Source organism: Epinephelus fuscoguttatus, linkage group LG9 (assembly GCF_011397635.1).
Source record: "Epinephelus fuscoguttatus linkage group LG9, E.fuscoguttatus.final_Chr_v1".
NCBI lineage: Eukaryota > Metazoa > Chordata > Actinopteri > Perciformes > Serranidae > Epinephelus > Epinephelus fuscoguttatus.
The window spans coordinates 19334990-19347867 of record NC_064760.1 but is presented as its reverse complement, the minus strand read 5'-3'; the positions used below and the strand labels follow the sequence as shown (position 1 = coordinate 19347867).

Here is a 12878-nt window from a genome sequence, read left to right as displayed (position 1 = left end):
AAAACAAGCAGGTCAAATCATAACTGAGTCACATATTTTATTTTCAAACAAATAAACTCTTGTCAAGTCCCAAAATAAAACCCAAAACAAAAGTTGCAGGACTGTGTTCCCTCATGACTAGGACAGGGAAGACCATGAGGCCAAGTGTCCTGATAGGCTGTACCACCTGCAGTGACAGGAAGGAAACTACTGTACAATCAAAGGGTTCATGTTTGCAAGCACTTACTGCACAGATGTGCTATAACATAAACATCATCACCCAAAAGTACAAACAAGAACCCTGACCCCCCCAACCCCAAAAAATAAAAGCATATATGTCATCATTTCTCTCATCAGAACAAAGACCCTCATCAATTATACACACACAGAGGCATTCAGGTTCCATCTTGTTATATACCACAACCTCAATGGAAAGAGTAAAATGAAATCAAGTTCTTTGGGCTTTGACATGGCTGACTGAGGTATGAATACCACACACATTGTTAACAGTCAGCTGTATTTCAACTAAACACCAGAGAGGACCAATTCTAAACTTCTAATGATGTATTGATCAATGCTCCTGGTTTCTGTGATACCGTGTAGGTTTCTGCCTGCATCTCTTTAATTATTTTACAATATATTTTTTAAAATCTATACACCCAGACACGTTCCACAAGAAATCACATGTAGACAGGCCCTACGTGAGGGAACCGAATTCCCAAACTGACTAGTTAAGTTTTCCAATAGGCATTTGAAGAGAAATAACCAACAATACAGCACATTTGTATGGAAATTATATCTCAAGAGTAGCTCAAACTTTACTTACCTGACATTTGTGGTCTATAAAACATGTTTGTCCCAGTTTGATTCACACATGCATGAAGCACAGGTGAGGGGGATCTGCTGGGGGCTTATTTACATTGTACAGCTACCACACCCTTTGAAACAGTCTGCAAGCAGTTTATAAATGGCTCTGTTCCCTTCGGTTATTCCCTGAACTCTGGTTTTGACACAGGTAATGACAGCTGGTTTAGCAGTGGTGCCTGGCAGGTGGGCACACCTGTTCAGAAAATGCCTGCAGGTACAGGTGCTCTGTGGGTGGGAGAGAGCAGAGGGGGGAGGGGGGGACCCAGAGGTCTAGGTTACCACTTCCTGTTGGGTCTGGCTCTCTTGAGAGGAAAACAAAGAAACTCCTTTGCACTCTTCAAAAAGCTGAGGAGGGAAAAGCGTTTTCACAGCATCAGGCGCCACGGACAGCGTTCCTTCTTCGGATGTGCTCTCTCGCATGCACACATTAACATACAGTGCCAAAATCTGCATGGGAGGGCGGAGCAGGTCATTTCAATCCTGGTGATGCCGACTCAAAGGTTACCGTGCCGACAGCCTTGAAGACACACAATACAGCCTGATTACACTGTTAGGTTGAAAACGCCTTTAACGAAGCACTTTTAGTACTTGTTCGTTCACATTTGACAGCTACGAACTCTCGGTGTCATCGCCCAAACGTGGCCTTTCGGTCGCAGGGGAAATGGTATCTGTACGTTAAAGATTCCTGAGCTGGTCTAGCTCACCCCAGACACACTAAGAGCTCAACACAGTGGTTCAGCACCTGCCAACAACAGATGAGGAATTCATTATAGATACACAAAGCATGTAGGTTTTAATCAAACCCAACTTTAGTGTTATTTTTGGTAGGGGGACAGGGGGACAATCCAAAACAGGTTATATTGACTTTTAATTGTTAGGACATCCAATACAATTATTGTCTTGTTCTACCCGTTTTAAGGCCGCCGTCATGGCGGCAGATAGGACAGTACCATGTGACCATTCAATCAGAAGAGAATCCTCTTGGAAGGCAGAGAGTGTAATAGGGTGGTCTGCTGCTCAACATGAGTTAGGAGGCTCTGGCTGTCCAAATTGTAATCCAATGGCCAAATTATTTAATTATGCAGGAAGGAAGTTTGAAATACAGGGGGAGGGGAGAAAAGGCGCCCACAGAGGTGAGACTTTAGTTTTATCTATTGCACTCGAGTCAGGCCTCCTGGCAGTTGGAGGACACAAAAAAACGTGAGAAAAAGATGAGCATTCCCTCTCTTTTCCTCGTTAAATTGTGTGCAGCCTCCCTCACAGACAACAGGTAGTCACAAAACAGAATTTGTATTTGATGTAAGGCAGTTTGGTGTTTTGCAGAGAGCCCAGTTACACTTCTCTACCCCCGTCCTTTACACAGAGCAGCTAAAAACCACAAGCAAAAAATCCCACAAAGAAAGAAAACAAAAGAGAAAGAAAAAACAAAAATGAAATCTAACAGCCCTCCAAATTGACAATTCTAGTGAAGTGTAAAATGTGTAGTTTTTAATATGTAGTAAAATCTCAGTGGGATTTTATCATTTATCTTGTGATTTCATAATATAAATGTAGAGATTCACAACGCACTTCTTCCTCTTGATCTGCCTCCCGAGATGTCTTTATCAGCTGCAGCACAGACAACTGGCAGACGACCAAACAGCAAGCTGGTTTGTGATAAATAGATCACCAGTTTGTAGGCTCCACTAATTTCCTCAGTCATTATAAACAAGGGAGATGACTCCTTGAACAGTACCATCAGCAGGGCTCGATTTTATCCAGTCTTTTTAGAAAAAGAAAAAAAACAACAACCCTTAATTGGTCTTCATTTCTCATCTTGCGCGTCTTTTTAAATGTGATTTGATGAACATTTACAAAGTGTTCCAACTTGGTATGATTTGTCTCTGTTTCCCTGCAACTTCTTTTTGAATCCCAACTCCTCTATCTCTCCAGATTTCTGTAAAACATTCTGATCTTCAGTCAGTCCCAGTTCACAAAAGGATTTATTCCTTTTCCCTTTTGTTTTTCATTTGACAAATTCCTTTGGAATGGCATTTCCAGTCTTGAATGGATTTGTTGAGAAACTCATGCAGGGGTGTGCACAGTCACAGTAATGGTGATAAGACTTCTTTTTCATTTAGAGAGTAACATAATGATGACACTAAAACTTGATATGAAACATATCTGCAAAAAGGAGGTGAGGAGGAGGAAGGGGGGGGGGGGCTATTTGGACTTGGGTGGGGTCTCTGGGAGGCAGGAGGGGAGCTCTGCACCGATGCAGAGGGGACGGCAGGGAGCTCAGAGCTTCTCTGAGGAGGGGATCCAGATGTAGGGACCAGACTGCTCCTCAATGATTAGCTTGATTTTGTTGTAGATCTCCTCTAGTGAGTCACCCTGTACAATAGCTGGAGACACAGACACAGAGGCAGATATACGTTGGCTGCATCAGACGTAGAGAGGAAACAATCAGTTGACTCACCAGATAATTAACACACAACAATTCTGATCATCTAAATAAAGCAAAAGTGACAAAAATTTGCTTCTCAGATGTGAGAATTTGCTGATTTTCTGTTTTTGTGTTACAAATTTAATATACGAGTGCAGCGCCTGTTCAAAACGTGCTCATCCACACAACTTCACACTTGACACTGTGCTTCCTTGAGTCCTGAGCAATGCGCCTGCCATGACATAGTCCTTTGTAATACTTAAACATATGCCTCATTTGGGGTACAGAAGCTCACATGAACATTTTATGGCCTCAATGAAGTAAAAGCCCGGCTATTTCTGGCAACTAAAGGGTTCATTCTGATCCTCTCGTTCCTGTTTCACGTCTGTCTTTCCCTCAGTTTAAGTAAAGCCTTCATCCTTTCCTCATCTGCTCTTGAATGTACTGCCAGGAGCGACGGAGAGCCAGCAGTATCCAGCCCGCTGTTTGCATGTATCCTCAGTTGTATCTGACAACTACAGAATTATCTTAATCAGATCTAACAACCAAAATATTTTCACATGGAGGTCCCTTGAGCCAGATCTTATCACATGGGGGTCTGTGTCCACCCTCTGGACTTGCACATTGAGCCCTCGCTGACTTCAGTCGTACGTACTGTATCAAGTTCACTGTCATGTCGTAAAATCTGCGAGGGCAGAGACTGCAAGCTGCTAATAGACAGGCCTTGAGTCTGTTTGACTCATTGCCATGGAAACGTTCTAGGGACGATTACAATCATTTACATGCTGATCGCTACTGTCATATTCTGTCAGCTCATCTGTCTCTGCACATAACAAGATATGAATCCTGTCTAGAGTTGTTTTGTGAATATATCTAAAGGTTTTTCTTCAGTTTTCTTTTATTAACCAATTAATCGAGAAAATAATTGACAGATCAAATATAAATCTTGATAAATCATCAGCTACAGCTCAAATCAGAACTACATATATTGATCAGTAAAGTTAAAGGGCAGTGAGACCAACCTGTGAAATACTCTCCAAAGTCTTGCTCCAGCTTAACTGCCTTGTCAAAGACTTTATTGGCCTGCTCGTACGTCTGCCTCTTATTCATTTCCCTGAAAAACACAGGAAGTTACAGTTAGTATCACAGAAACACTTAAATTCACTTACACATCAACTATAGCATCTATAAAAAGCTCAAACTTACATTAGGGCTTCAATGGATTTTGGTTTAATAAAGATGGCGATCGGATAAAGTTGTGCTTGCTGCAGTCGTTTTATGGCATTGCCGGACACGTCCAGGATGCAGTGCTTCCCCTGCTGGGACACAAAGAGACATATGTTTGGTTAAGAGCATGTATCATGTAAGTAGGTCACATATTCATGAAGGATTGATTGAGGTTTTTAGCCTGGCAAGTAGGCAAATCTGCAAACTCATGTTTTATTTGCTCTGGCAGCATCTACATCCTCTTCCTGTTTGCACAGATTACCAGGTGACCCGGCCCTGCTTAGGCCAATCACAACCGTTTATCTAAAATGAGTTGGGTTTCAGAGGATGACTAACAACTTGCTCAGCCTTCGAGCTTTGCACAAAATACGTGATGATTTTTGGCTTGTGCACTCTTGTGTGAAGAACACTGCAGTGAGCATAAACCTGACTTAAGAAAACGAGCGCTGTCAATGCATTTTTGACAACAATCAAGATGTCTTCAGCTGATGTGGAACTATCTCTTGAAGCACTATTTCATAGCAAACACTTGTTCACAGATATATTGATGCTACGCCATCACGGCTCATCTCTGCATGCTGGGGTCTGTTTACATTAGTTCATCACTCAGCACTACATCAAGCGTTTTATTGCTGAGACGTTCCGAACTTTGCATTTGTAGTTTGGTCTGATTACGTCAGGCTATGTGGGTCTTGTAATGTTACAAAAATGAAGACTGCATATTAACATTTGCAAGTTGGTGATGGAACATTTACCACAAATGTGGTTTTCTGATTTAGCAGGACACCTGTCGAGGTGGGGGAAAAATTGTTCTTAGATATGTTGTGATTCTGTCTTGAAAGACTATGTCTCAAAGCAGAAAAGTAAATAAATGGAAATTTGAAACTCAATTCTTGTCATTATGATCGCCTCTGACAATTTTGTAAGACTGGGTTGTACATTCCTTGCGGTTGATCCAACTGGATGGAGAGAGAGAGAGAGAGAGAGAGAGAGAGAGAGAGAGAGAGAGAGGAAATGGCGTGCAGCAAAGGGCTGTGGGTTGGAATCCAACCACTGCAGCAAGGACACAGCCTTTTCTACATGGGGTGCCCGTGCTACCAGATGAGCTAATAGATGCCACAGCCACAAACTAATTTGATAATCGATTTTATAATATAATAATAATCGGTTTAAATATCTTGTAAAGAAAAGAAAGTCAAAATTCTCTGATTCCAGCTACTTCAATGTGAATATTTTCTGGTTTTCTGGAATATTTTCTGGTTTAATAAACTGAGTATCTTTGGGTTGTGGATAAAACAAGATATTTGAGGACATCATCTTGGGCTTTGGCAAACACTGACGTTTTTCATCATTTTCTGACATTTTATAGACCAAACAACTAATTGATCAATCAGCAAAATAGTCAACAGTGATAATAATCGTTAGTTGCTGCCATATTATAAGTATGCAATGTTTTAGACGTAGCAAGTAGCCACACAATGAGAAAACATATGATGTATAGCAATCACAAATTTATGCATTGCATCGTAGCCCTCTCAGTCTGAATCAAATCACGAGGTGCTTAGAGATTCTCAGTCCTAGAAACCAAACATGCCTCTGGTTACATCCCATAAACACCAAACCCAATCTGGTAACCACATCATACAGAGAAACACCAGCTTTGATGCTTACCCTCTCAGCCACAGTTCTGACAGACAAAATGCTCGTCCCATAGAGGTTGTCATTGAACTGGCCAGCCTCGATGAATTTATTATCCTGAATGTCTTTCTCCATTTGCTCTCGCGAGCCCACAAAGTGGTAGTCTTGGCCGTCCATCTCGTTCTCTCGCCTTGGACGAGTCGTATCTGCAGAGGGGGAACGGAACCAGTTTAATTTTATCACTGCTGTTATTTTTAGTTGTGCTGTGTCTGGATGTGTTTGCTGCTGTAAACTCACGGGGTACACAGGAGCCAAACTTGTGGGGGAACTCAGAGATGAGGTCATCATTTACTCTGTCCTTCATTGGACCCAGTATGATCACAGGCCTTGTGTAGTGGACTGAAGTGGAGATGAAGAGAAGACAGGTGAGGACAAATGTAGATACAGCTTAGCTAATGCTGTGAGTTCTGATAAATTGTGTTGCAGTGATTCACTCACTTTCCTGTCGAATGACTGGCTCATAGGAAAGAATCGTGTCCTCCTGGCCCTCTGTAATGACACAGAACAAAATCATCAGACATTCTGCATCTGATTTCAAGACATATAATAAAGTTGTCATGGCTTATAAAACACTGAGAGGAATATTAATTTACAGATGTCATTTCACAGGTAAATTTCAGGACATCGACCATATTATTCATCTATGTGGGCAGTGTAAAAGAAACCATGAGAAATTAAGGTGACTCACTCGAACTGCTTTCACTGTCACTTGTGTTGGATGTCAGGCATTCTGCAAAAGCACAAGAGAGCAAGTTGCAGATCATTTAAAAAAAAAAAGCCACAGTTAAATTCATATATATTCTTTTATGGGTGAAAATTATTTTCACCTGTCTCAAACAGCCATAGGGGGAAAAAGCACCCTGTTTCTCAACATCTAGGCCATTTTAAAAAATGGGATAAAGAAAGCAGAAGTCTCGCTTGGCACGGCAGCCATGCTCTCACAATATTAGGGAAGTGGTTTTTAGGTGCAAGCAATAGGAAATTAAGTGTTTCCTGTTACAGTATCCCAAATGACCCGCAATTCCCTGGCCAATGTTTCCTATTGCTTGATCTGTGCCTGTGGCGGCAGATCTCATATCAAGGAAAAGAGAAAGAAAACATACAGGCGTTAGGCCGTCCACAGGAGGGAGGCAGGAGCTGGCTGACTCGGGGGAACTGGAGGGAAAAAGTGTTTCCAACCAGGCATAGCGACACTCTGCTCTGGTGACAGATATATTCCAGCTCTGTGTGACCTTATCTGACAAAACTGTGCTAAACATTTATCGTAAAGACCCCATGAGACGTTCAGAATAAGTGTAACGCTCACTCACCCTCCCTTGGGAATGCATATTTTGTATGTGAATCTGAGGATGTGTGTGTGTGTGTGTGTGTGTGTGTGTGTGTGTGTGTGTGTGTGTGTGTGTATGTCACATACTGTGGGCCTGTGTGTGACTCTAAATGTGTGTGGTTTAGCATTCCCAGCTGGGTCTGCAGTGACAAAGCATTTTTCTCTGAGCTCAGGGGACGGCTGCTTGACACAGTACAACCACACACTTACTCAAACTCTTTGATCCATAAAAGTCATCGCTTAACCCTGGGAAGTCCTAGGTGTCCCGACAGGTGAGAGCAGAAACCAAGAGAAGAGAGCAGACAGGAAGAAGAAGAGGTTAGTGAGAGTCGGGGCAGAGAAGGAGAGGAGTGCTGCATCGTGCTCGCCAGGCCCACTGACACATGGCGCCGTGCTGTACTCATTAAGCCTGAGCCCCACTTTGTTCATAGTAAGCCACGGCCTTTCAATTACACAAGCCCAATCCCATTAAAATGGGATTTTGACCTGTTAAGTGTTAAAGCTTCAGTCCAGTTAATGAGATTCTTCTTGTTGTGGGTCAGTGACTGACTGGAATTGATCAGGACTTATACAAGGAGTAGCATCACGGTGTTAGAAGTGCCCGTGTGTGTTAATGCAGCCGAGCACATACACACACACACGCGGCTGGCGGCATGCACTCCTCTGGAGCCCGTAGACAGATGCACAGACACACCAGAGAGAACCCCACATCTCCAGCCTGATGCCGGCTCTGCGTGTGGGGCGTCTCTCCGGGACAGTGAGAAAGGGATGAGAGTGGTGCCGTCACACAAACCATCCCTGGAGGTGAGCGGAAAGATGAAAGTTTGAGAGACAGAACTGAAGCATGAAGGGGGGAGAGGACGAAAAAACACCACCACCACCCCCGCCGCCTCGATCACACAGCTGGTACTCACGTTCAGACTCCACCAACTCCTGCACAATATTCTCCTTGCTCTTGTAAAACGGGAACTTGCGTGAGAGGTTGAAGCTTTTTTTGCGCTTTACTTTGACTGGCTGCTTGTCGATGTGTGGGTGAGAAGGGTGGGGAGGAAGGGAGGGGGGGCAATGAGAGGGTGAAAACAAAAACAGAATGGGTTTCAATGAGGGTACTCAACACCCATGCAAAAAAACAAATGAAATGCAAACAATACACATCAAATAATGGAAATGAGAAGCAGGTAATGGGTGGAGATGAATGGCATATCAATGTGAAGGAAACAGGCTCCTGTTTACCAACTTAAACATGTACCATTTGCATTATAGATGATACAGACAAAACATTACAGCTGATTTATACTTGTGCAAATTACATCTGACAGATCAGCCTCTGACAAACGTTTTTACAAGTGCACATTTCTTAATATCACTGCAGTGCACGAGCTGTGGAGGTTACGGGGACCTCTCATCTCCAGGGAGCTTCTGTGTAATCTATACAGTAATACGAGCGCTTTTTGTGCTCGCTTCAGTGAGCAGGTGCTGGTCTCTTTCCCACACTCAGGGGGAAGTAGGCCATCTCCCTGGGAGCCCAGCAGCAGCTCTGAAGACAGCCTCTCTGGCACCAGGGCAGGGAGCAGCTGGCCCTCTACACTTACCCTGTTGGAGTCAATCATGCCTGTCCTGGCGTGGAACTTGACTGTTTTTAACCTGGCCCGCTCTTTCTTCTCCACTCTGAGGGGTGGGAAAAAAGAGGAGTAAGTTTAAGCTGGGCACGAATGGTTGTCGTCACATTAGCTTTGTCTGGCATCGGCGGAGTGGGCGTACCTTTTCTTGCTGGGAATAACCCCGATCTGCTCGCTCTCTCCATGTGGTGTGACCAGCCTCGCCTGCCACCACTCGTCGTCAGAAGCATTTATGACATGGAGGATGTCCCCATAAGAGAAGCTCAGTCCTTGGCTGGGCAGGCAGCTGTCCCTCGTTCGATCGTAGTCAAACAAAGCTCTGCGAAAACAAAAGGCTTTGGTTACACACCTTACTTCCTTTTATCTTGAATATGTGTGCAGAGATTACACACACACAGCAAAATCAAATTACTCTGTCCGCACTTGGCACAAAATGGCAGCTATGAATTTCCTGCATTACATTATTGGCTACTTTTTCCTATTATTTCACAGTCCTCATGTGGGCAGTGACTTGACATATTGACAACATGTTAATACGTCTAATGTCTAAGTTGCATTGTGATTCATTATGATTCAGAGCCGTCTCACTGCAGTTGTACCTTGTATGGTTTCATGTGACAAATAAATTGACTGATATTAAATGTTTCAATTTTTGTGCCCTCAGTTCCGGATGTGAGTGGGTCTGTTTGCTCAAAAGATGCTTTGTCTCATAATGGCGCTTCACAGTGCTGCTCTTAATAACTGCCATGGTCTCTGGAACATATGATGAGATGTACTGGTTTTGAACTGCCTGGCAGCCCATGGGAAGAGTAACCATGTCAGAGTCTGTCCATTCTTGATTAAAAGCTGTTTTCACTGTCTACTTTCTGTGTTCTCTTTATACAACACACCGTGTGAAATTACTTTTCTTTGACTCGTTTCTCCGACTGTTGTCTCTCGTCTTGTCTCTCTTGTGTGTGTGTATCTCACCCACTCAGTCATAATGCTTATCAGAATGCACAGATCTGATAGGCTGAGCAGTATAATGTGAGATCAATTAACGCATGTAATTAGTCTATGTGTGTCCTGGTTGCTTAATCACCTCACTGTCACCTCATTAGCCCTTAAGGGGACTTTCACACCTGCCCTGTTTGGTTCGGTTCAATCAAACTCAAGTTGATTTGCTCCCTAAGTGTGGTTTGTTTGGGCAAGTGCGAACACAGCAATCAGACCGAGACCTTCTTAAAGAGGCGGTCTCGGTCCGGTTACAAACGAACTCTGGTGCAGTTCGTTTGAGGTGACAATGTGTTCTGACCCTAATCCGAACCAACTGCAGTCACATGACACATTGTTTGGGTTAAACATGAGCATGTTACAGTCCTGGAGGATTATTAATGTGCACCTCCTCCTGTACTGCCTTCAACACATTGTTTTCTAGTTGGAGCCGTGCCTCGTTTTCAAACTGTATGGTTTGTCTAAAGTGAACAATGACAGCAATATAGTCCACGATGAGCAGCGCTAAAATCAACCTGCGTAGTTGTCCCTCCATTGTGACATTAGAAAGTGTCACATTTATCTTGCCAATGTACTCTTCTTCAACATTTTGTTTACTTCCTGGATTTTTCCCGCATGGAAATTCTGACCAATCAAGAGCAGCTTTCTCACACAAGGCATTTGATCTGGTCCGCTTATAAATGCTGCCGTGAGTACACCAACCAAGTCTCGGCAACTATGTGACTTTGTAACACCATTAATCCCTGATTTTGACCCCAATGTGTGATTTTAGATAGCATGCTGGTGTTTCGGAAGCAAAGAGGCATGATGGATGTGATATGTAACACAACCGCATCTGCCTCTAGTGTGACATATAACACGTACTGTGTGACAGGCAGCACTTTCTAAACATTAACAAAAGCATAACACGGCAATATCAATCATTTACCCTCCCTGTTAAAAGGCAATAAGGAATCTCGTCCCCTGCTCAGAGGGTAAGGAGCTCCACGACCGTACTGGTTTACTTGCGGACATTTTTGGTTGCCGTTCTTTTTCTGCGTTTTAAATCTTCTGGCAGTGGGTCAAACACAAACCATGTCTTTAAAACATCACACCTGTCCTGTTTAGCTTGCTGTCCATTTTATACAGTCAGTTTTGAGCAGTTACTACCTTCACTGCCAGCCACACATTCTGTGATCGGTGACCTTTTATACAGAACGATGAGGCAGAATATCGGCGCAACATTGCTGCTTTGAACAGGCAGCGTTAAAGGGGATACAGAAATGCTCTGTCAAATTTTTTATTATATTTATTGGGTATCCACCTTATTTTTCACGGAAACACGGAGGCAAAACAGAACGCAGCCAGCTTCCGTTTTTTTTTGTGCGACACTTCCGGTCCAGCACTCTTACCACTGTGTAAATGGGAATCGCCTTGTTGTTTACCTTGCTGAGTTTAGCTATATATATATATATATATACACATATATATATATCACATTTTTCACGTCACTATATCACCGTTTAGACTAATATGATGTTTGTAAAGTCTATAAACACAATGACTGAACAAACATTAGTATTTTCTCTGTGTGTAATTAATAACATGGTTATCGTAGCTTAGCTGGGCTAACCGTTAGCTGTTAGCTGTTAGTGGTGTCTGTAATAACTCACTAAACTCAAAGTGGCCTGTGAAAAAAAAAATAAAAAATTCTCCAGCGGATGTCTTAGTTACAACATGATTGGGCTAACTGGAGTAGTTTCATGTCGTATCCGACAACGGGAGGCTTTTAACTGATGGCGATCCTGATGTTAGCTTTGCTGCTAGTGTTAACGTTAGCTGTCCCTGTCAGCTGCAGCCACTGATGCTTTCTAGACATCGTGATTTCCCAAAACTGAATAAATACCACACATAGCAACACAAAACTGCTTTGGTAGCTCAATCATGTTGTAATGGCTGGATGGTTGATGCGTACATGCTGATTCAGGTGCTATCAGAGCCGATCCGCGCATCACTATGGCTTCATGATCAACTCAGTCAATTAAAACAACCCATCCTGTGTTAGGAGTGTATGTCGCCGACAGAAAGAAAGAAAGAAAAGGGAAAAAAGATAGAAAAGCAGCGTACACCTCACATATTTATTTCTCAGAGTTGCGCACACGTTTGGCTGGCATGCAGAAGCACCGTCTGTGTGTCGAGGGTGCGAGCTGCAGCTTTAGCTGCTCAGGTAGAGAGGCTTAGCCCGGTGTGTTTTTTCGCTGATTCGGTTCTGCAGGTTCTCTGCTGGTACACTGGAGATGGGGATCAAGCAGTTTGTCTCACTCGGGAAAGATTGTGCTTTTTTGGTTCATAGTTTATGACTGACGTGCGAGTTATTCGCGTTTAGATGGAATAAATTTCCGTTATAACGGAAACGTGGGCACAGTTATCTGTACAAAATACACAGACTAACTAACTAACTGATTGACTAAAATAAACAACTAAAAATTGAAAAAACACATAGCTTGCACCGTTAGCTCCGGTAAGGGAAAGCATGAGGGAAAGCGGCTAACCGAAAGTCATGCACAAAAAACCGGGTCGAAAAAGGACGATGTGTGGATCCAGACCCTGGGAATGGAGAGGGATGGCAGGGTAACAAGGGGGATGCATTCTGCTCATTTTGCTTACAAGGGACATGGCGCCCTGCCTAAAATTGCTGTTGTATGTAACCATATGAAAATAAGGTGGAAAGCAACGCCACATCCTCTTCTGAAGGACCTGTATA

General features: G+C 43.2%; 1 protein-coding gene across 14 annotated transcripts in view; it reads right to left on the bottom strand.

Moving 5' to 3' along the window:
• Positions 1-17: 17 nt before the first annotated feature.
• The window catches only part of dlg3 (discs, large homolog 3 (Drosophila)), a 106170-nt gene continuing 93309 nt past the window's right edge, over positions 18-12878 (bottom strand). For 7 of the 14 annotated variants that reach the window (XM_049585067.1, XM_049585064.1, XM_049585070.1 and 4 more), the window contains 10 exons: positions 9285-9461; positions 9116-9191; positions 8438-8537; positions 6885-6926; positions 6635-6685; positions 6434-6535; positions 6170-6342; positions 4478-4590; positions 4294-4385; positions 18-3230 (listed from right to left, as the gene is read on the bottom strand). In XM_049585067.1, coding sequence (XP_049441024.1) covers positions 3124-3230; positions 4294-4385; positions 4478-4590; positions 6170-6342; positions 6434-6535; positions 6635-6685; positions 6885-6926; positions 8438-8537; positions 9116-9191; positions 9285-9461 — 1033 coding nt within the window. In that variant the 3' untranslated portion in view covers positions 18-3123. Of the gene's footprint in view, positions 3231-4293; positions 4386-4477; positions 4591-6169; positions 6343-6433; positions 6536-6634; positions 6686-6884; positions 6927-7733; positions 7780-8437; positions 8538-9115; positions 9192-9284; positions 9462-12878 lie in introns of all 14 variants that reach the window. The other 7 variants (XM_049585066.1, XM_049585069.1, XM_049585078.1 and 4 more) reach the window with 3 other exon arrangements.